The 22,514-nt window shown below is 39.0% G+C and overlaps 1 protein-coding gene across 1 annotated transcript; it reads right to left on the bottom strand.

Moving 5' to 3' along the window:
* Positions 1-11,612: 11,612 nt before the first annotated feature.
* LOC142101826 (homeobox protein ARX-like) lies at positions 11,613-21,631 on the bottom strand. The gene is made up of 5 exons (XM_075186267.1): positions 21,457-21,631; positions 19,793-20,117; positions 16,427-16,472; positions 13,827-14,113; positions 11,613-11,919 (listed from the first exon to the last, which is right to left on the bottom strand). The coding sequence occupies exons 1-5, from the start codon at positions 21,629-21,631 to the stop codon at positions 11,697-11,699; spliced, it is 1,056 nt and encodes a 351-aa protein (XP_075042368.1). The 3' UTR covers positions 11,613-11,696.
* Between the last annotated feature and the right edge of the window lie 883 nt (positions 21,632-22,514).

Genomic DNA, 22,514 nt, shown 5'->3' with positions numbered 1-22,514 from the left:
GACAGACCTTGAGAACATGTCCGGAATCGCCACAGTAAAGGCAGAGACGCTGCCTGAAGCGCCTCTCTCTTTCTTCTGGGGATAAACGAGACCGTCCTACTTGCATGGGTTCATCCATAGGCAAAACTGGGTTTTGAAATTGGGGAGCCAGACGAGGAACCACTCGCTTAGGGATAGGACGTTCCTGGGTGCGTTCTTGATAACGTAGGTCTACTTTAATGCATAGCGCAATTAGGGTATCAAGATCAGAGGGGAGATCCCGAGAAATTAGTTCGTCCTTAATACGGTCGATTAGACCTTGCCAAAAAGTTGCGACCAGCGCCTCGTTGTTCCATTTCAGTTCTGACGCTAAGGTCCGGGACTGGATGGCATATTGCCCAACAGATAAGTTGCCTTGACGCAGGTTCAGCAAGCTGGTGGCCGCAGAGGCTACTCTCCCAGGGTCATCGAAGACTCTCCTGAAAGCTTCAATAAAGGAGCCGGTGTTATTAAGAAGAGGGTCTCCATTTTCCCACAAAGGCGAAGCCCAGGCTAGTGCTTGACCACTCAGGAGGGAGATCATAAACGCCACCTTCGTTCGCTCTGAAGGAAATGCTCCTGCATTGCACTCAAACTTGATGGAGCACTGGTTCAAGAAACCCCTGCATTTCTTGGGATCTCCATCGTATTTTTCAGGTGTGGGGATCCGCATGCCAGAAGTTGCAGTGGATACCGTAACCACACTGGCGGACGCCCCTGGGGCGGTGGTAATGGCAGGAGCAGCAGGCAGGGAGCCTTGTAAGGCATCGAAGCGTGTAGCGATACCTTGAACACATTGTAGGAGATGTGCTTGGGCTGCTTCTTGCTGTTCTACTCGCTGAGCCAAATGAATGAGAAGGTCCCGGGCTGAGGGTTCCCCCGTTCCTTCGGTAGTCATCGCCAGAGTTTACTGTCACGACTAGTATAGCGTACCTGCTATCGTTGGCACTACTCGGAGGAAGGCGCGGAGTCTAACGTGCCCCTGGTGTTCACCAGGGACCCCCGCAAGGAGGTATGGACTTGGCTGCAGGAAACACGCAGGTCGCGGTCCTTCCACGAGTCGGATAGCGAAGCACGAGAGGGATATCAGACAGGCGGGTTCAGCAATGATGCGGGTAATGCAGGTACACAAGGAGAATACAAACGGGGTGTGAGTCAAGCCGGGTCGATAACGTTCTGACAGCGAGGTACAAAGGGAGATCCAAAGGGGTAGTCAAGGCAATCCGGGTCACAATGGTCACAGGCAAACGGCAATAAACTGGAGGAAGGCAAGGGTCAGGAAACAGATAGACACAGGAACACTGGAACGCTGGAGGACAGGAAAGGACCTGAAACTCTGGCACAGGAGGTGAGGTCAGAGGCACTTAAATAGGGCTGCTAACCAATGCCCTCAGCACTAGTGGTGCTGTAATAGCTGTAGCGCCGTAGCGCTAGTCATAGGGCAGCGCCGTAGCGCTCTATATCTGCAGCGTCCCGTTGCCTAGCAACGGAGACGCTTCTGGGTCTGGGCTGGCCGGCCGGGAGGAAGGGGAAATGACGCGTCTGGTTGCTAGGCAACCAGACGTTCTTGTATGGACGGGCGGGCGGCCGCCGAGCGGCGCCTGACAATTCATATATATCTTGGTGAGGCCTGGTAGCAGGCCACAAAAACTTACACACCACTCAACTTGTTATGATAGGTCTTGTAACTGACTTCCCCACTGCCACCTCTAGTGTGCACCGTGGAAACAATGTTCTTAGCCTTTTCCGTAATGGCGAACATGTCCACGTTACGACTCTTGTAGATCTTATCAAGAACTGACAGATGCACTCCGCTAGAAATGGGCGCACTAGTGCCGCACACTATTTCACGCCACATTATCTCATGGCCTCTCCCCCGGGACAACTTTTGCATCAAAATGCTTTCACGTTCTCTTAACTGGCTTGTTGGGGCAAAAGTCCACAGGGGACATAAAGGGAGAAAAATAAGAGAGAACAGAAAAGGCAGATGTCAGAAACAGAAGGCAAGAAAGGAAACCAAAAACACAGGCAGACGTTAGAGAAGAGGTACAACTTATCATGCACTAGAGACAGAATACCATCAGTCAGGGAAATTTATAATGTGATATAAGTGACCTCCCACAGTGACACAGCAATGGGCATATTCAAGGCTCACTTTGACTGCTCAGTTTAATCCCATTAGAGAGGGACAAATATAGTTATGAACACACACCTACGCTTTTAATATCCCTCAGACTTATTTCATTCATCAATTATAATAAAATGCTTAAAGGTTGATGATCTCACATAGTATAAAGTTTCCCGCTTTAAATCCCTTCTTACCAATCTACTACTAATAAAAGACACAAAATAGAGCTTGGCAAATAAAGGAGTGTATTAAAATACTTTGTATGGTGGAGGAGAAAACGATAAGCAGTTCGTCTAGGACCAATGCTCCTAATATCACAGTGAGCGTCATGTACCCTCTCGATATAAATACATGGGGAACCATTCACCCGGGGAGACCCATATCCTTCAACTTAGGTATCCCTTATCCCAAGTATCCCAGAACCCACATCCTTACTGGGCTAACGGAAGACAACCAACAAACCCGCCCAAAACATAAGAAGAAGAAAGAAATGTGCATGCTTGAAGCAAGATCTTTTGATTGCCAAATTGAAAGTGCTGATATTTATATACAATTTACTCAAAACTTGTGTTAATACTATGCAGCTTAGGCCAGTGCCTAGAGTGCTGGAATGTGAAGGGTGGTATAATTGGACGACCGGGCCCTAGACTGGGTGGCTCTGGACTTATGTGCCTAGCCCTAGCATTGCTGTGCTTCATGGTGGGGGTGGGGAACATGATCGCGAAAGTCTAAACGCCGACAACAGTTAGCACAATGCCAAGGGGTTTTGGAACGCCCTCTGCATTGTGACAACCTCTTTCTCCGCCCTCTGCCATCACATGACATGCTGAGAGCTGTGAAACTATGTCTGTGTAGCAGGCTGATCGTGTCGTTGCCTGACCGCCATTTTTTTTCCAGAGAGCTTTTGAAAAGGAGACAATGATTTATAGGAGGATAGCTAAGAAAAATGCAGATGCATGCTTAAAAGGTATTTCATTTGCTATTTAAAGAAAACAAAATAAATATATGTGGGATTGTTGATATAATGTGCTACTGAACTCTAAAAGGTAGATTCACTATAGTTTCTAAAAGAGAAAATCAATCAAATTCTAGCTTTCAATTTCTTGAATATACTGATAGCTACAATCTGCTTGGCTGCTTTGGACAACAACTCCACTTTTCCTTTTTAGAAGCTTTAGTAAATGCATCCCTAAGTCTCTCTCAGGAGTCGCTACTCCACCCCTGCCTTCCATTATTTCATAATTAGCATTTATATTATAATGCAGATTTGTATAATTTCATTGTCCTGGAATATGATACAACTCTGCATGGGAAGAGTTGTAGCAAGAAAGCAGCTTTGTGCTGGATCCCAAGGCAAGAAAAATACACAAGTCTGCCTTATGATAAAAGCACATGGCGGAAAAGGGAAACTCATAAGACAATATATTTAGTGCAAGTAACAGAAGGACATGTTTATGCCATTATTGGAAGACCATCAAGCCCCAGTCTATTGGCAGAGATACACTAGATTTAGAGAGATAGGATTTAAAATATTGCATTACCCTACAAATATTAGCAAAGAGGTGTGCAACGTATGGTAATGATTAACACAACACCAATCAATGTCACAATAGGCAAATAGGTCCATTTTTATGAATTTTGCTTCAGTGCACTCTGACTGCAAACACAGAAATATCAACAAAAGCTTCCTGGGCTCCTTAGCAAGGCTTGAGCTGATCAGCTTTGAATTTAAGCTGATTTTAAATGTTATGACATTAACTGTGTACTTTTATTTTATTATTAGCTTCCACAGCTGGTATAAAATTCACACAGAGAAAATCTCTGGAAGGAACAATGTAGAGAAAATTAAATTAAAAGTCAAAAGCAAACTAATAATGCCTCAACTGAGAAGGAGTCCAACAAAGTCGTACAGGAGAGTGCACCACTATAAATAGCATTATTTGGCTAACTTGGAAGCTGAACATATGTTTCTAGCGAACGAGGTTCTCAGTTGCTTATCAATAGTCATGTTTAAGTTGCCTAGTTTATCTTTCTACAATTCAACTTTCATAGGTAAAGTAGGAGTTTCCTCATCAAACCTGACGCATTTTGCCCTGTGTAGGACACCTCATCAGGCAAGGATTTGTAAAGCAGGTTTGGATAGGGAAACTCTCAGGCCTTAGCTTTATTTGTGATAGCACTTACAATGATTAGTAGTCCTTATGCAGACTAACTCAACCTGGGGTAACAAATGTTGCAGGGCTACACATCTGGCTGAGAAGGCATATCGGAACTTCCTATTTAATTTATAACTTGAGATTTGCAGGTTGTGTAAATCTGTTCTTCTGTGAATTTGGAAGGCTAATTTGAAAACAGCAGTTAAGTGACTTTATTGGAATAGTTTGTAACAGTTCAACTTTATATTTAAAGCAGTAATATTTTTCTTTAAATAGCAAGTTAAGTATCTTTTTAATCATGCATCTTAGCGATCCTCTTACAAATCGTTATCTCTTTTTCAAAAGCTCCCTGGTTGACAAACAAAAATGGCTGGCAGACACTGCTACACAGACACAGGCTCACAGCTCTCAGCATGTCTTGTGATGGCAGAGAGGGAAGAAGTGTCACAGTGTAGAGAGAGCTCAGAGGGGTGTACTAAAGCCTCTCTGCTTGCTACATCATTTGACATATGACTGGTTGCCAAGGTAGAACAGAACTATAAAGCATTAATAACAGATTTAAGGACTAAAACAAGGGAAAATTGTAAACTTCACCATTCTTTTATAGTTTGCCACAGTGATTTATGTTAGAGACACAACTGACTTTTTTATGGGAGTTTTGCTTTAATTATTTAAATTATTGCTAATATTTTTATTATTTCTAAAAAATGACAGATAAAGTCACCATAGGTAGACACTTTTGATTTTTTTATTTACTATTGTTGAGCTAGTTTTCACTTATGATGGCTATGCTTAGCTATATATGAGTTTACAATGTATTGTTATAATTATAGTGGAGATAATATATCCTATATTGTACATTATAATAATAATAATAGGAGTCACTGAAAAGTTCTACAACTTGTAGGGTTTTAGTTAATTTTCAGGTAGGCTCAGTATAAGCTCCCTGGGTCAGTAGATTTTAACAGCATTAACAGCCAGATAATCCACAGATAAAGATTTAAACCAGGCCTGTCCAACCTGCGGCCCTCCAGGTGTTGTGAAACTACAAGCCCCAGCATGCTTTGCCGGTAGACAACCAGTTGATGGCTGGAAGGACATGCTGGGACTTGTAGTTTCACAACACCTGGAGGGCCGCAGGTTGGACAGGCCTGATTTAAACCCATTCTGGCTGGGTTTTATTTGAATCTAATCAAAATTCATCATGCTTTCTGACCTGTGTGCAGTCAATCAATAACAGTGAATAAACCTTGTGTGTCTGAGTTCTAGCAAACAGATAAACAAACCCTAACTATCCAGTGTATTATACCAACTTACATATAAAAATCATTTGTCTGTCCGTTTATGCATTCGGGGGCACCAATGCAAGGTGGTCCAGTTGGATCCTGGCCAGGTTTTAGGGGGATTTGGGTCGCGGTTGGACCTTTCTGGGCAGAAATTTGATCCAAGGAACTTCTTCTGAGCCTGCATTCTTCTGAGCTTCTTCTGAGCCTGCTTCCTCTGAGCCCTATCTCTGGACTGATAGGGATGAAACCAATGTGAGGTAGTTCAGTTGGACCCTGGCAAGTTTTTAGGGGGGTTAGTGTCCCGGTCAGAACTCCCATCGGTGTACGCCGGGCAGAATTTCGACCCAGGCAGCCTGTTCTGAGCCTGCATTCGGCCACCCCTGCACCAATTGGGATGAAATCAACGCAATGTGGTCTAGTTGGATTCTGGCCAGGTTTTAGCGGGGTTAGGGTCCCGGTCACACCTCCCTTTGGTGTACGCTTGGCAGAACTTTGACCCACGCATCCTGTTCTGAGCCTGCATTTGGACACCCTTGCACTGATTATTTTGTCTTCGACATTCAAAGAAAGCATAAAAGGGCATTTTGAACAATTCAATAAGGCTACACCACTACGTTTTTGAGGGCCATTAGCTGCATAGCAGATGGGGTAATGATGATTCCTGAGAGTCGGAAGGGCCCTGGCTGCAAAATGCGTCTCCTGAAGGATGACAATGTTGGCCTTGGATTTGTGGAAGGAGGATAGTCACTCTGCATTTATTTGGGGAATTTAAGCCCCTAGCATTAATAGATAGGAACTTAACCATAATCTATGAGAGAGGGCAGGGCTGTTTTAACACATGGGCACGCTTGGCAGTTGCCCAGGGGCCCCACGAGCATAGGGGCCCCATAGGCTTGCCAACTTTTCAGTATATTATTCCAGGGGATTTATTCATATCCTTCAAACCCTCTTTAGTAAAACATTTAGGTGGACTAATCACCTCAGTATCAGCTGTTATCCGTACATGCGATATTGCTGTTACAATTACATATCTTAACCTTGACGAAAACAACGTACACGTACTAATTGTACACCAGTGGGTTAGTGGTTGTGTAGGTAGGGCCCCAGAGCACTGCTTTGCCCGGGGGCCTCTAATGTTGTTAAGACGGCCCTGAGAGAGGACATACAGTTACACAGACAATATAGTACTCGATGATGGCTTAAAGAGAAGGCAAGACTCAGGATGTTTGGAATGTAAGGTTTATAAGGGTTGGTGTGTTCCATAAAAAGGGGAAGGGAGGAGGGGGAAGTAAAACTAATCTCCTGGGTAGGGGAAACTGAAATATCCCTCCAAGAAGGGCTAGAGCTTTTGCTGGACGTACATTAGATTTTAAGAATATTAGAAGTCACTGTGACCATATAGTACACAATTATAGTGTTCATAAAACTCTTTGGTGACTTCCAGTCTACTTATAAGCTAACAATATATAATACATTATCTGCTGTAGTACTAAATTTGTACCTGTAGCAATAAGTGAAGTAAGTCAATCAAGGAGAATGAAACATAAATGTTTATGCAATCACTGTGTTTAGCTGTGTCTTGACAAAGATAATAAGCACCTTTTGTGCTTGCCTGACTCTATTTGTAGTTAAGAAATAAACCTGCCCAGTTGTGTCACAGGTAAGCTGTGAAGATGGTAGAACGCTCAATTGGCAGTGAAAGTAAAATGCACCTAGATACTGGAAGCCCTTGGGCAGCATTAGAGAAGAGGATAACATGCAAAATAATTGAATAATGATAGAGTTCTGTTGTCAGAACTCACTAATTATACAGATAATGAACCTTTACATATTGACAGGCTGGTAATTAGGACCAGTTTGAGATTCAGTTTGTGGTGCATATACTCCAATACAGCGGTGAATTGAGCCCTCGGAGAACTGCACACTGAAGCAGTGTTTCCCAGGGATGTATCATTCTGAAGCTACAGCCTCTGGTATATTCTGCTGGTTAATAGCATTAATCAGCAGAATATTCTTCCCACAGAGGGGTGTGATACTACAGGTCAATAAGAAAGCTTATTGGTCTGAGGCATTACACCACCATAACTTGTTCCCTTGGGATGATTTTATCTGACATTATTGAAATTATTAGTATTGTGCTTATAATTTAATTCTAGATATAATAAATGCATAGAATGAAATGAAAGAATTGTTTTACTTGTATCCTATTTTTAAACTTCTTCTTTTGAATACCAGGTTGAATCTGTGGATCAACAAAATTGGAAAAGTGAAATCACTGAGTAAACTCTGTCATAAATAACATCCTATTAAAAACATAATATTTCTTTTAATAACACTCCAGCAATGCATGTTTTAAATTGGAAAATTTGCAGATGTGGGTGTTGCTTTAAATGATGAGAAAATTACAGAACCCTTACAGAATTGTCTTACAAAATGCACACAAAAAATGGAGACAAAAAGTTAAATTAGAAATGGAGTAGTTTGTAAATTTTTGAGGTTAAACTGATCTAATAAACAACTTTTTGGTCTACAAATAACTTTTTGGGATTAATTCATTAGGACATGTTTATGCCGATACGTGCAGTATTTTGTGTAAAATTGCTCTCTGCATGCCCAGAAATAAACCATATGACCGAAGAATGCAGCAACATTCAATTCATCTTTGAGCATAAAGGGCCCTTACTAAAGCCTATGATTTCAGGGAAGGAACTGGGAGGGTAATGTGCATATGCATGCAATGTACTGTAAGGACGTGCCAAGCTCAGGTGCAAGCAGCGTCAGATTCAAGCTTTGGGTATCTCAGAGATATGTGTTTTTCTGTCATATCGCTTTTTTTCTGTGCTTTCTTTTGGGATTTTATATTCCACACATGTATTGGACGTATCCTGCAGTGTATTGTCTGTTAGAGCAGAGCGCACCTATATCTGTATTCATCAACAGACGTAGCTTTACATTCACTCCTTGTTGAATACAGACGTGCGTATGTCTGATCTATGTGCACTTCTTTTAAAAATGGGCCTGATTCATTAAGGAAAGTAAAGCAAAAAAAAAGAGTAACTTTTTACCTTGGCAATACCATGTTGCATTGGAGGGGGAGGTAGATTTAAAATGTGGGGATAGATTCATAGTTGGTGTAGGGCATATCCTAGATCAACTTTAGATTTCGGCGTAAAATAAAGCTATCAAGTATTTGTGTGCTACATGAAAAAACAGTCAATATTTAATTATATGCAGAATAATAAACTAATTTGCACCCCTTGCAACGTAACATGGTGGGCCTGATTCATTAAGGAAAGGAAAGGAAAAAAATGAGTACCTTTGAATCTTGGCAAAACCATGTTACAATGCAAGGGGTGCAAATGAGTTTATTATTTTGCACATAAGGAAAAAACTGGCGGTTTATTTATGTAGGATGCAAATACTTGATAGCTTTATTTTTACACTGACATTAAAAGTTGATCTAGAACATGCCCTACCCAGCTATAAATCTGTCCCTACATTTTAAATATACTTCCCCCTGCCATGCAACATGGTTTTGCCAGTTCCAAGTTACTCATTTTATTTGCTTTACTTTCCTTAATGAAACCGGGCCCATAATGTTTTCTTTTATTTAAACACTTCATAAATTACTTTTTCTTTACTTCCTAAACAGCTATTTAACAATGTAAGTAACAATACTTTCATTCTTATTTTAATATAATGGCATGTTGAGGAAACACACGGAAAAACAAATTTATGGTATATGATTCTTTTCGTTCAAAGTAAGGAGCTAATTGTATACTACTTTAAAACTTGACCATATTTTATTCCACGTTCACCCTAATCCACTCCTATAGACCATCACAGTCCTTATGTCATGCATATTCCATTTAAATGCTCATTTCATAAATAACATGGTCCAGAATTTTACAGCCATGACACTGTATGTAGCAAAAAATACAATGATGTGTCATGGAAAGCACTAAACATAAGTTCAGGATCACAAAAATGCTCCCTTTTATTTGTCTCCCTTGTAAGAAAATGGAAAAATAGTTAAATTGTATTGTTATTTTTTTTATAAGTACCTTAAAGACAATTTATACAATTTGCAAAATACAATAATATTTAGCCAAAGTGCTGATTAGTTGCACATGTAAACCATCCCAATTATTAAAATATGTTTCTCCTGACTCTCCCTCTCCCAAAGTACTCATAGTTTTAACCATTTAGGACTTAATAACTCATCAATGTAAGAAGACATTGGGGCTATGTTTATTACAGATATTTTACCGTATGTTATAAACTAATAATATATTAGCATAGAAGCTAGGCTTTATGAAAATTAGTTGATATCGGCTTCTCTGACAAAGAGGTATATTTACTAAACTGCAGGTTTGAAAAAGGGGAGATGTTGCCTATAGCAGCCAATCAGATTCTAGCTGTCATTTTGTAGAATGTACTAAATAACTGATAACTAGAATCTGATTGGTTGCTATAGGCAACATCTCCCCCTTTTCAAACCCACAGTTTAGCAAATATGTCCCATAATGTGTTTGTAATTCATTAGTTCATTTTAATATCACATGCCCCTAATTAAATGCTGTTGACACAGTACACACATAATTGTGACTAGACTAGGCATAAGGATGCCTCTTTTTGTCCAGAGTGGCCAACCAACCAAAAGAAAATAAATGCTCCGTTGGAAAATATCTCATTTTGCTATGTAAATCTGTTCTCCGTAGCATAATACCATGTACAGCTGTCAGGGTGTGAAATCACAACAGGGGAAAACTGACTTTGCACTGAAGCACACTATTTATTTGGTTTCATAAATGAACTTCAGTTAATTATACAAATATACAAGAATGTTTTAAACTACACCCACCTTCCTTGGCAGGTCAATTTGCACAGTGAGGTGACCAAGATGTTATTTTATTTTGTAAGGCACATACAATTTCTACTGTATATAATTAAGAACAGCAGACCACATTAATTCATTGAATTTTCAGGTAATAGTTAGCATGTAAGGGACTTTGCTAGGTTATGAAAGTTTATGGCATATCCCCTCTTTTCTGTAGCCTCTTTTTTAATAATAAATATAATAATGTAACAATTATAACAATGTGACAGAAATAGAAAACAACCATACTACAGCAGGACAGGAACAGCAGCTTGCAGTCTGTGGTGATAGTAATGAGTGCTACTTATGTGACTCACGAGTCAGGTAGTTGTTGTACACCCAGCAGTTCAATCACTCTGTGAAATATTTGCACCCTGACTGATCAAAATACACAACTACAATGCGTGTATGCAGCATAATACATAAAATACATATCCCGACATTTACGTTTCTTCCACCATTGTATTTTGGGTTTTTGTGACCAATCAGTGGTAGATAAATCAAAATTGGGTCAAAAACATGTCAATTTGAACAGACGCACCCATGTTTTCTCCATATTTGTCCACTTTTCACTCCTAGCTTCCAGGAGGTAGGAAAAGAACAGCTGGGTGTGACTTTATGATGCCATATTCTTAATTGAGTGGGAGTGACAATGTATATGATTGCGCTAATTTCATCATCACTGTCTTCCCTGCTCAGTGCTTCACTGAAGTGGGTGCGGCATGATGAAGTCATATGTGACATCACGTCTGTGGTGGGTTAATGTGTATTATGACACAACATGCATCATCATAGCCCACATTGCAGGCATGAATGCATTTTTCCCAGGAAAACTGATGGCTTTCCCAGGAGTGCGGGAGGACTCACCCTTATCCGGGAATCTATATACATTCTGAGAGAGTAGGCAACTATGATTTTTTGCAGCTTTTCTATTGTGACCGGTAGCAGATTAATCAGTAACTTTTTCGGCTTTTTCTTAATGCAACACGTTTTTATTTTTTAATGAAACTCATTTGTGTGGATGGTTTGCCATTGTTAGGTGAAGTGTAAACTCATTGAAGAAATCTTCACTGAGCCAAAATTTGCACAAGTATACAATCTTTAGCAAATGTAATTAATAGTGAGTAAAACGTGAGTGGTTTATTTTTTACTTTGAACTTTGAATATTCACAATGTCACACATAATCTGCACTATGATATGGTCCCTTTGGAAACAGTTTCCACATGTGTTAGCATAGGTCCTTGCTGGGAAAACTTGGCAGTAGATTTACAGGAGGTACTTGTTCGGAGTGTTCCTTAGAGATGAGTCTCAAGCCTCCAACATTGGGAGTTGATTTCCAATCTCCGGTAGCTGGATCATGGTGGATGGACAATTCAGAGTCTGAATTAGAAGTTGGGTTTTTCATAAGCAAAGGAGATGTGGTGACAAGTGGGTTTAGTACACTGAGGAACCTGAAATTGAATATCACAAATTAGATGCTGAGTGGAAGAGGTTTCCCAAGAGATGCACGTGAATAAGACAACTGATTAGGGTTTGTTAATGTTACTATCATTTTTTTTTAGTCATCCTGAGCCTTCTGAGATAGGACTACCGTTATCTCACACTGTAACTAGTTATGGTGTAGCAGTCTGTGTTGAAGGATACCCCAAGTAAAATATATACTTTACCTGTTACCAATGAACACAGATTTACCAGAGTTAATAATAAGATTACCTGAACTTTATATCCCAGATAAGTTCTAATCAATGTTTTAAGGTATCTTTGGTTCCATTTGTACAAGCACAATGCTGCTAAGATCAGAAGGTAACCTGAGACCTAGTGGTTTAAATATAGAGTATTCTAATCGCAGAGCAATAGTTAGTAGACTGGGAAATTATTACATTATGATTTGGGAATATTGGAAGACGACCTCTCACTAGTCTGAAGACATTTTCCACATCCTGATAAGAACTGTTTTATATTTCTATAACCTTTTTTTTATTGCCGTTATATATTGTATATACTTTTTATTTATTGAGTTTCGAATAACAAACAAATTGATCAGGAATGCACCCATGACAAATCCAACAGAGACCAACCCAAGACTACATTATGGGGCGCTTAACAGTAAAAGAACCACATTTCTGTGGATAAAGGCATTGGAGGGGGAAAAGGAAAGCATGAGACCCTGCCAGATTTTAAGAAACATGTCAGGTGTCGCAGCACTGGGGTTATGACTTCGATTCCAACCAGTGCCCTATCTGTGTGGAGTTTGTATGTTTTCCTTCTGTTGACATGAGTTTTCTCCCACCGTCCAAAAACATACTGGTAGGTTAATTTGCTTCTAACCAAATGGACCCCAGTCTGTGTGGGTGGTAGAGAAATTAGATTGTAAGATCCAACAGGACATAGACAGATGTGAATGATTATATATATATATATATATATATATATATATATATATATATATATATCCTATGTACAGCACTGCATAATATGATTAGTGTTATATAAACAGACAATAATTAGTAAAACTGACTAACCTTTTCCAGTATATTAGCATTGGAAGACTTGAGGCATTCCCTGTAAGAAGTGCTGATATATGGGCATAATAAAAGAGCAAGTAAATGTCTTTAGCTCATTTGGAGCCAAATCATTAACTACTCCCAGCAGTTTGGGTATACTCCAATATTTAAGTAATTAAGTAATCCTACTCTAAAAGGAATAGAGGGAGTCTAGACCAATAGGACAATGGAGTGAAACTTGGTTCAACAAAGTTCTTAACATCTGGGTAAATCTTAACGTCCAAATTTTAAATTAGTGCGCCCCATATAAATGGTAGTTCAGGCAGTACAAAAGCTTTAGCGTTGCACATGGGAATGGATTAGAATAAACCCAGCTGACCTTCAAGGCTGAGTATTTGCCGCCAAATATAGAAGCATACTGTCTGCCTAGGGTCACCCTCAACTCCAGTTTGCCAATCTGACATATATACCAGGCTCAGAGTGCATCAATGTTGACACAGGTTCCAAGGCAATAGCAAATACTGCCAGAGATAAAGGGCATCCCTGCTGGGTACAAATAACAGAAAAAAAGCTGATGACATACTTCCCTTTTATGTCATTACTTAATAGGGTATAGTTTTTTCTTTACAGTTAAGTGAGTAGTTGTACTTAAGGAGTGGTTACGTGATGGCAAGTAAAGCACTGTACATGAAACAGTGGTGTCCATGTATCTGCACTACTGACAACATGTTATACACACAGCTTAGAATGGCAGTAGTCATCTGTTATAGTTATCATGTGACAAATTGAAGTAAGAGTATCCCAATCATTTTGATTTAGAAGCAGGTATGAAAGAAACCAAAATATTTGTTTACCTTCCAAAGTAAGGACTCAGAACAGGGTTTCTGAAGAGCGATGTCCAGGACATATGATTCAGATTGAGTGAGCCGAGGTGAGCAGGAGGGAAGGCTGGGCTGACAGGTGGTGATGTCGCTGCTGAAAGAGGCAATGTCCTCCAGACAGGGTCCATGAGGTGACTGGGATTTAAAGGGAGATCAAGATACAGCCCTAAAGGATGTCTGATGGGGAAGGCAGGGAGACCACTCAGCAGGTCTGTTTTCTCACGTTTTCTCCATTTGGCTCTTCGATTTTGAAACCAAACCTGCAACAACAGAAAAATATGAAGTAATACAAACTATTTATAGTAAACATGCTGAAAGTATAGAGTGAAAATCATTACAGGACTACATTGATGAAATAAATTAATAAATTCACATTACATAATATAGAAGCATATCCATGACTATCATTATATGAAAAGAAGTATTAGGCATATTATGTCACCCCAACCCCAATCTTACACCCCATTCATCCCTATAAGAATCCAACACTGGCAGCGCCGGTGCTATGGTCCTTGGCGCCCTAGGCACACTGTGAAAATCGCTGCCCCCCCTTTAAAAATCGGTGCCCCCCGCCGCGGGTACCCTGTTAAAGTTGGCGCTTCCCTCCCCTCCCCACGTCTTTCTTTATCTTACCTGCATTAAGCTGCTCCTCTCTGCTCTGTCTTCTCCCCTCCACTCGGAGACACTGTCGGGCCGTGATGATGATGTCACGCCCGACAGTCAGTGAGCGAAGGGGAGGAGACAGAGCAGAGAGGAGCAGCTTAATGCAGGTAAGATTCATAGCCCCTTCCCCCCTCCCCTCCCTGTGGATTTCTCGGAAGCCGCCGCACAGTTTTAAACGACCATAGTCATTTTTTTTTAATTTTGAGGCGCCCTGCAGAGCCCGGCACCCTAGGCAATTGCCTAACCTTGCCTAATGGGAGCGCCAGGCCTGAACACTGGTCAAGCATAATGTCGTCTCCAGACAGAATTATTCATTGATACTAGTAAGACTGTAAACATACAATTAAAAAATGCTTGCTGTATGATAAATTACACATGTAATACAACAAAATGATTGTGAAGTATATTTCCCCATTGTCAAATGCTTTTCATTATTGAGACAGCCCTACTAAGATGTGTAAACTAAAAATATATTTACAGTGCCCACATTTGTCATTTCTATAGTGTTGTTTTCCTTTTCTTAAATAGAAAAAAATCCTGCTTCAGATTCCACAGTTTTGAAGAAATTTTATGTTCTCAGAAAGTAAATATACTGTCAAAATAAATGCAATGATTTACTGTCTATCTGATATAACATCTAACACAACATTTTAGATAATTAACTGTAACAATGACAAATGTGAAACAAAAATGTAGTCCTAATCCCTAACTGATGTGTAAAACGAAGCATCCATAAGCCCAAAATGCTGTCATTTGAAATATTATGTCAATTGCAAACCACATAAATATACATAACATTTCTGAATGGGGAAAATCATGTTTAAATATAACATATTATAAGATATAGGGGCTGATGCTGAATTTGAATGTATTTGCATAAAAAAAGCACTGGCGTAAAATCAGATGTTAGTGTACCAGGACACGTTTTTACTAAATTTAAAGCATAAACAAACTATAAAAATAAAAAGTATAAAGTTGTCCGGCCACCTCAGAACAGTACTACTGGCCTAACAATGTTCATTCTAAACTCAGCCAGGGGCGAACGCAGGATTTAGAAGGGGGGGTTTCCGCCCCCCCGAAAAAAAATAAAAATATTGCGAGAGGGAGCTGCTGCGCATGCGCAGCAGCTCCATTTCGGTGAGTCTGAATTCTACAGCAGCTGCGGCGCTGTCAAGCAGCATCCGCGGCAGTGCTGTATTATACTACAATACAGCACTGCCGCGGACGCTTCTTTGACAGCGCCGTGGCTGCTGTACAGTACCGATGGTTCGCGGAGGGGAGGGGTTTCTGGAGAACCAGAAACCCCCCCCCCCCCCCTGCGTGCGCCACTGTCAGCAACCTATATATGAAAGAATGAAAACCTTAATTTTGCTTCCTGAAGGACAAGCAATTTAAATTGTTAACACAATCATGTCGTCTTATTAAGTACATTGTGGATCTGCTCTTCAGATAAGATACTGCTTCCTCCTATCTTGCATGCTCTCTGTGATGGCAAAGACTGCACTCTGATGTTCTGTGCACTGCATAGTAATCTGTGTAAGAGGTAATGTCTTTTTTCATTCTATAATGTTTTGTGATATAGTATGTCAATTAAATGGGGAAGGTAATAGGAAATCATTTGGCTCATATAGATGTTATTACTAAAGTTACTAATATTAACTATATTCAAAGTAAGGCCTTTTACAATAGACAAGTTAGTATTTAATTGTTACTGGTGAAAATGGCTGTTGATCAGAAGTCTGAATTATTGTTGCCCTTAGCTAGTGAACTTCATATAAAAATGTCAATAAGACACAGTTGCAAGTAAATTAAGCTCTAGTGGTCACAAGTGCTCCTAAAAAACATGTTCTTACAAACATTCCTCTGCCTTCCGGTAAATGTTATTATCATAAAATAGGATGAACACATACCTGCACTCTTGCCTCAGTCAGGTTCAACCGCATGGCAATGTCCTCTCTGCTGAAGGAAATAGGCAAATCTGTCAGTGAGTTTTTATAGTAGAAAAAAATCCTCCCAAAATATGTTGATATGTTTAAGTGTGTGAAATCTATGGCTCTCCAGGTGATGCAGATCTAAAGTGTCAGCTGCGAGCCACATGTCATTATTCTGTATGTATGGGTAAAGGCTTAGTACCACATCTTTTGCTCTTTATCTGGCTGTAATTCTTCATATCTGTCATTATTCTGTATGTGTAGGTAAAGGCTTAGTACCACGTGTCTTGCTCTTTATCTGGTTGTAATTCTCCATATCTGTCATTATTCTGTATGTATGGATAAGGGTTCAGTACCATGTTTCTTGCTCTGTATCCGGTTACAATTCTCCATATCTGTCATTATTCTGTATGTATGGGTAAAGGCTTAGTACCACGTGTCTTGCTCTGTATCCGGTTACAATTCACCATATCTGTCATTATTCTATATGTATGGGTAAGGGCTTAGTACCACGTGTCTTGCTCTTTATCTGGTTGTAATTCTCCATATCTGTCATTATTCTGTATGTATGGATAAGGGTTCAGTACCATGTTTCTTGCTCTGTATCCGGTTACAATTCTCCATATCTGTCATTATTCTGTATGTATGGGTAAAGGCTTAGTACCACGTGTCTTGCTCTATATTTAATTCAGAATATATTTTTGTTCTGTTTGTGTTAACATGTATTGAAAGTGAGTGTGCAAATTTCCATTCTGATCTTGCCTAGTCTCAGGACATGTAACCCCATGTGTATAAATAGTGACCTGTATGCCACTTGTGTCCATAAACACCTGTCCCCTGGAAAGTGTCCCTATGTTTTGCATCTAAATGTTCACAGCTATGTAGTAAGTATAAAATACCCATTCATCGTTTTGGAATGTAGTAAGATATGACTCTTACATGGGGCTTTCAAAATAATATTTTATTTTGTTTTATTTCCACTATAATGCAGGGATACAACCTACGCTGCCCGTTATTTACCTGCTATAACATAATATTTACAGAGTGGTTTATGAAAGAAGTAGCTTTATAAAGCTTCTTGTATCCATATTTGCCTAAATGTCTCCAATTTGGTTAAGTAAAAAAGACGCACATTAAAATTAAACTGCATACTGCCCTGGTGGACAATTTGATTAAGCAAAAAATACTGAATAGCCATTAATATGTCTATACATTTCTGTGCAAAGTAACCTTATAACCACAGAGTTCTAATGACTCCATGATAAGGTTATAAAGCATGTTAACCCCCTGAATGCTGAACAGACACAAGTGGTGTTTGCACTCAGTTCTTCTCTGACTGTTCACCTTCTGTCACTGAATGCAGCCTTGTGCCTCTATATGTTCACAGAGCTACGCAGTGACTTATAATATCCTAATAATCTATGAATTGCTGTCTGTTATGAACAGACATTCTAAAACTTGATCCTAATATGGGATGTTCTCAGGGAACTTGTGGTTATCAAAAAGACTTGTAGATCTGTACTTGGCCGGTGGATCTTCAAAACAGCCATGGGTTAAGTAATATTAATAGGCTTTTGAGAGGCACCTTCTAACACTAAGGGCTAGATTTACTAAGCTGCGGGTTTGAAAAAGTGGGGATGTTGCCTATAGCAACCAATCAGATTCTAGCTGTCATTTTGCAGAAGGTACTAAATAAATGAAAGCTAGAATCTGATTGGTTGCTATAGGCAACATCCCCACTTTTTCAAACCCGCAGCTTAGTAAATCTAGCCCTAAATGTTGATTAGCTTTAGTTTAAAACATTTATTATTTCCAACAATCTCTTGTGTAAAAGTTTTTACTGCATTTTAATTCCCAGCACGTCTTCCAAGGATAAAACTATTTGTGACATAAAACTATGTATGTAAAATCCTTAAGGTATTTGAAAATATAATTTTATAGAATGCATAATTACTAAAGGTTTTGTTTGCATTGATAATTTTTTTATTTGCATTTTGGAAACATTAGTAGTTGCCTGAGGCCCAGATTCACTATGAATACTGGGCTAAGCACTGTGCATGTAAATTAAAGTTAATGTGCATTAAAGCTTCACATCCAGTAATGAACACAGAGTTAAATGCCAACACTTTGAATACTACTGTTTCCTAAATAAATCTGCTGTAAAGCTTGTCAGGTTATATCCCATAGAGATGGAAATGTTATCTGAATATACTTTTCAGGGATTTATATAGGTACAATAGTCAGAATCATACGTTGATACCCACTTGTATTTATTTGCCTCACTACAGTTGCTCTTGATGTATCAATCAGTTATTCTTATGACAGACTGAATTAAGATCTGAATGGGCTTGTACTTGGCAGATCTGACAGACGGCATCCCAAGAATATACTGTATAGTACAATTTTTATGCGATCCTTCATCATGCTAATTCTTACACTTGGGGGTAAATGTATCAAGCTGAGAGTTTTCCGGCGGGTTTGAAAAACCAATCAGATTCTAGCTATCATTTATTTAGTACATTCTACAAAATGATAGCTAGAATCTGATTTGTTGCTATAGGCAACATCTCCACTTTTCAAACCCGCCGGAAAACTCTAAAATTGATACATTTACCCCTTGGAATCCAGTTTGGTGAAACTTTAAATGAAATAAAAATGTATAACTGTTGAAGTGATTCGCTCACATCTAGTCCAAGTTGTAATAACATTTATTCCCATCAGATAGCTATAGAGACAGTGAACAGGAAACATACTACTATTCCCGACACTTAAAAATTACTTATTAATGGATCCTGAACACAAAAGGCTTTTTCAAACTGCATTTTGACCAGCTGGGGTTAGAGGTATAAAAGGAAAAAACACAAAAAACATAAATGAATGGATTAATGTGCAACCCTCATCCCTTATGCTTTGTTGACACATGTATGCGTATGCCACAAGGTTGGGTAAAAATCATAACTAGGACTACTAATTGTCCCAGTTTTTCAAGGATTGTCTTGATCTTTGCCTCTGGTAATTTGCAGAATGGTTCTTTTATAGCATCCAGACTTCAGGATACAGCCAGGAAGGATCGACAGTTTTTTGCAAGCTAACCCCATTTTCATTGCATTCACCCACTGATGAATGAGACAAAAAGAGAACTTAATGAGGGCGTATAATATGGATAATATGACCTATGCTTACTGCTCTCATGATACATATAAGTAGTTATGCTTATTGCTGGATAATGTGGTTTGAAAAAGGGCATGGTAAAAAGGTAATTTGTAATATTATCTCCTAGACAGTCTGCAACGAAATGAACATTATTAACGTTAGAAAGAGATAAAGTAAAATAATGAAAGTGACCTGGTGAACACATCTGGATAATGAGACTTCATGAAGGCCCTCTCCAGCTCCTCTAGTTGCAGGCTAGTGAAGGTGGTGCGGTAGCGTCTCTGCTTCCTTTTCTCAGTCCCTGTGGGTATGGACAGCTCACAGCCAGTACTGAGCCGCTCCTCAGCATGTTCTATCCTTTCCCCATTTCCATCCTTGCTACTGTTTATTGCTCCACCTGTTCTAGTGCTGCTTTCATTGGCCCCTTTGCTTGGTGTATGTTCTCCAGCTGTTCGTGGGACATGGGATGCAGGATTATAGATAATTTTCACAGGAGACAATGCATCACTTTTCAGACCTAAACAAAAGTCATAAATTGTAAGCACTCCGGGTTATCATATAATTTTAGTGTATGTTTACATATATATATATATATATATATATATATATATATATATATATATATACTCAGTTTGCACTTTATAACTCCACAACTACGGTAAGCACGTGCCCTAGGGGACATTAGTATCTGCTTTTAAGAGTTACAGATACCAAGAACGGGCAGATTCGGATCTATACCAGTATCATCATCATTTATTTATAGATTTAATAGGACACATATATTTAAACTGCCATAGCAGAGAAAGCCTCTCCTTATTTAGATAGGTTTGGCATATTGTCATCTCTACTATAGTGTTTGTATGTTTGGAGATGCGGTTCCGCTCAATTTATTCATCATGTATGCATTAGGCAGTAGAACCAATTTGTGGTGCAATATAAATAAATCTATACATGCTACAAGTACAGTATAAAACAGACAATTTATAATGGTTACCTTTAAATATATTTTTACAGAAAGGAAAGAACATTCAGATGACACAATGGTATATTTGCAGATCTCTTGGAGGTTGGTTTTAACCTAAAAATAGCCCCAGTTACAGCAACCAATGGCATTTTTTCCTGCTTGAATTTTTTGCTTTTACCCTCAAGCCACAGATAGTGCTTTGACATTGAAGCAGATTGTATGCATTATTTAAAATGCCTGCTACCTAAATTTCAGCTAGGAATTTAAATATTGAAGTCATAGGGAAAACTATGAAATACAGGTACAACCATTTTATGTAGGAATAAAACTCTTAATATAACATTGTAGTATATGCAAGGCTGGTGTCATAAGTTATTAGAGGGTTGAGAATAAAAGCTGAACAATTTACGAAGATTACTTTAATACTATCTGATCAGTACTTGCTGTAAATGAACCACCTATGTTAAAACGGCATATCAAACTAATTGCACTTTGAACAATAATAATATTTTATTTATATTTTAAATGTACATTTTTTTTATTTATTGAGGTGTGTGTCTAAGATATAAAATGATTTGAAATTTGCAAGTTGATGTTCCAACTTCAATAAGTGATTTGAAACAGCAGAGGTCACATGTATATTTGTTAGTCTACCACTTAAAACCACCTAACCGCCCCCCAAACCCATCATGTTTATCTAACAACAAATTACATTTCTTAACAATAAAGTATTGCAATTGTTTATACGTATTAAGCACTTCTAATAACTGAAACATTATTATGTTACAACCAGCACAAAGGGTTTTATTATATTTAGTATTTCCATATAAGGTACCCCTCTGCCTTACGCACAGCCCTGGCTTAGAACGCTGACTGCTTCATGAATACTCACAACTTTTTAATGACGTCTCTGTTAGGTCTCCTGGGGATCTCTTCTTGTCTCCTGAGCTAGGTGCTCTTCCAAGTATGCTATCAATAAAGTAAGAGGTAAGGATCGGAGCAGGAGGCTGCGGGGGACAATCTGTCTCTAGGGAGCTGTCCGGAGAGGAGGGTGCTGGAGTCTGCATGGTGGTGGGACTGTTCTGTGTGATGGTTAGAAGATGCAACATGTACTGAACTGTCATCAATGAGCATGCTCCTAAACTGATCTCATTGGTGCTGCCACTGTCCCTCACGTCCCCTTCAACAGTATCACAAAGTCCATGTCATCAGCAATGGGGTGGGTACTTCTGGTGTTTTTATGCAGTAACCGGTGCAAGTACTTAAGCAACACAGGGAGTCAGAGATTATTACACGGCAACAATTGTTCCCGTTCTGCAAAAAGACTATTCACTGATTCAAGCAGCTGTAACGTCTGTTTAAATACTAGCACTCTGCATAGTTTTCTAATCTAATCCTAGACATGAAACACACTTTAGCATCTCCACTTCATTTAGTCACAGTGAGCTGCAAAGACAACTTTAAGAGAGTATTTAAAAAAAAAAAAAAATTCTGTGAATGCAATAAAATATGTTTAAATGTGTTTAATGTTTAAATATGTTAAATTGTGTTAAATGTAGAAGATTTTTTTTCTATCAATTTGTTATGCAGTACAACAATTTATCAATAACAATCTCCCCAAATAGTCTACCTTCTAACAGAAAAGAAATGGAATGTAAAAACAAATAATAATTAATCATTCTGAAACACAATACTGATGGAAATAGAATCTTATGTCTTCTGTGTTTTCCTGAGAAAAAAATATAAGGTTGTTTATTCTTAAATGTTACTTTGCATTAAATGTTTCTTTTGTTTTAAGTGGGTACATCAGCTGTTAATGTGTTAAAAGTGCTTTTTAAAAAGGACACAATGCTGCACAAATGGTGGAATTTTACAAATGTGCAATAAATAATAAAAAATGCACAGGTGTGATGTTGTGAGGCCATTACATTTATTCTGTTTGCCGTAGAC

Source organism: Mixophyes fleayi, chromosome 9 (assembly GCF_038048845.1).
Source record: "Mixophyes fleayi isolate aMixFle1 chromosome 9, aMixFle1.hap1, whole genome shotgun sequence".
Taxonomy (NCBI): Eukaryota; Metazoa; Chordata; class Amphibia; order Anura; family Limnodynastidae; genus Mixophyes; species Mixophyes fleayi.
The sequence above is the reverse complement of the archived record's forward strand: the minus strand, read 5'-3'. Positions and strand labels throughout refer to the sequence as shown.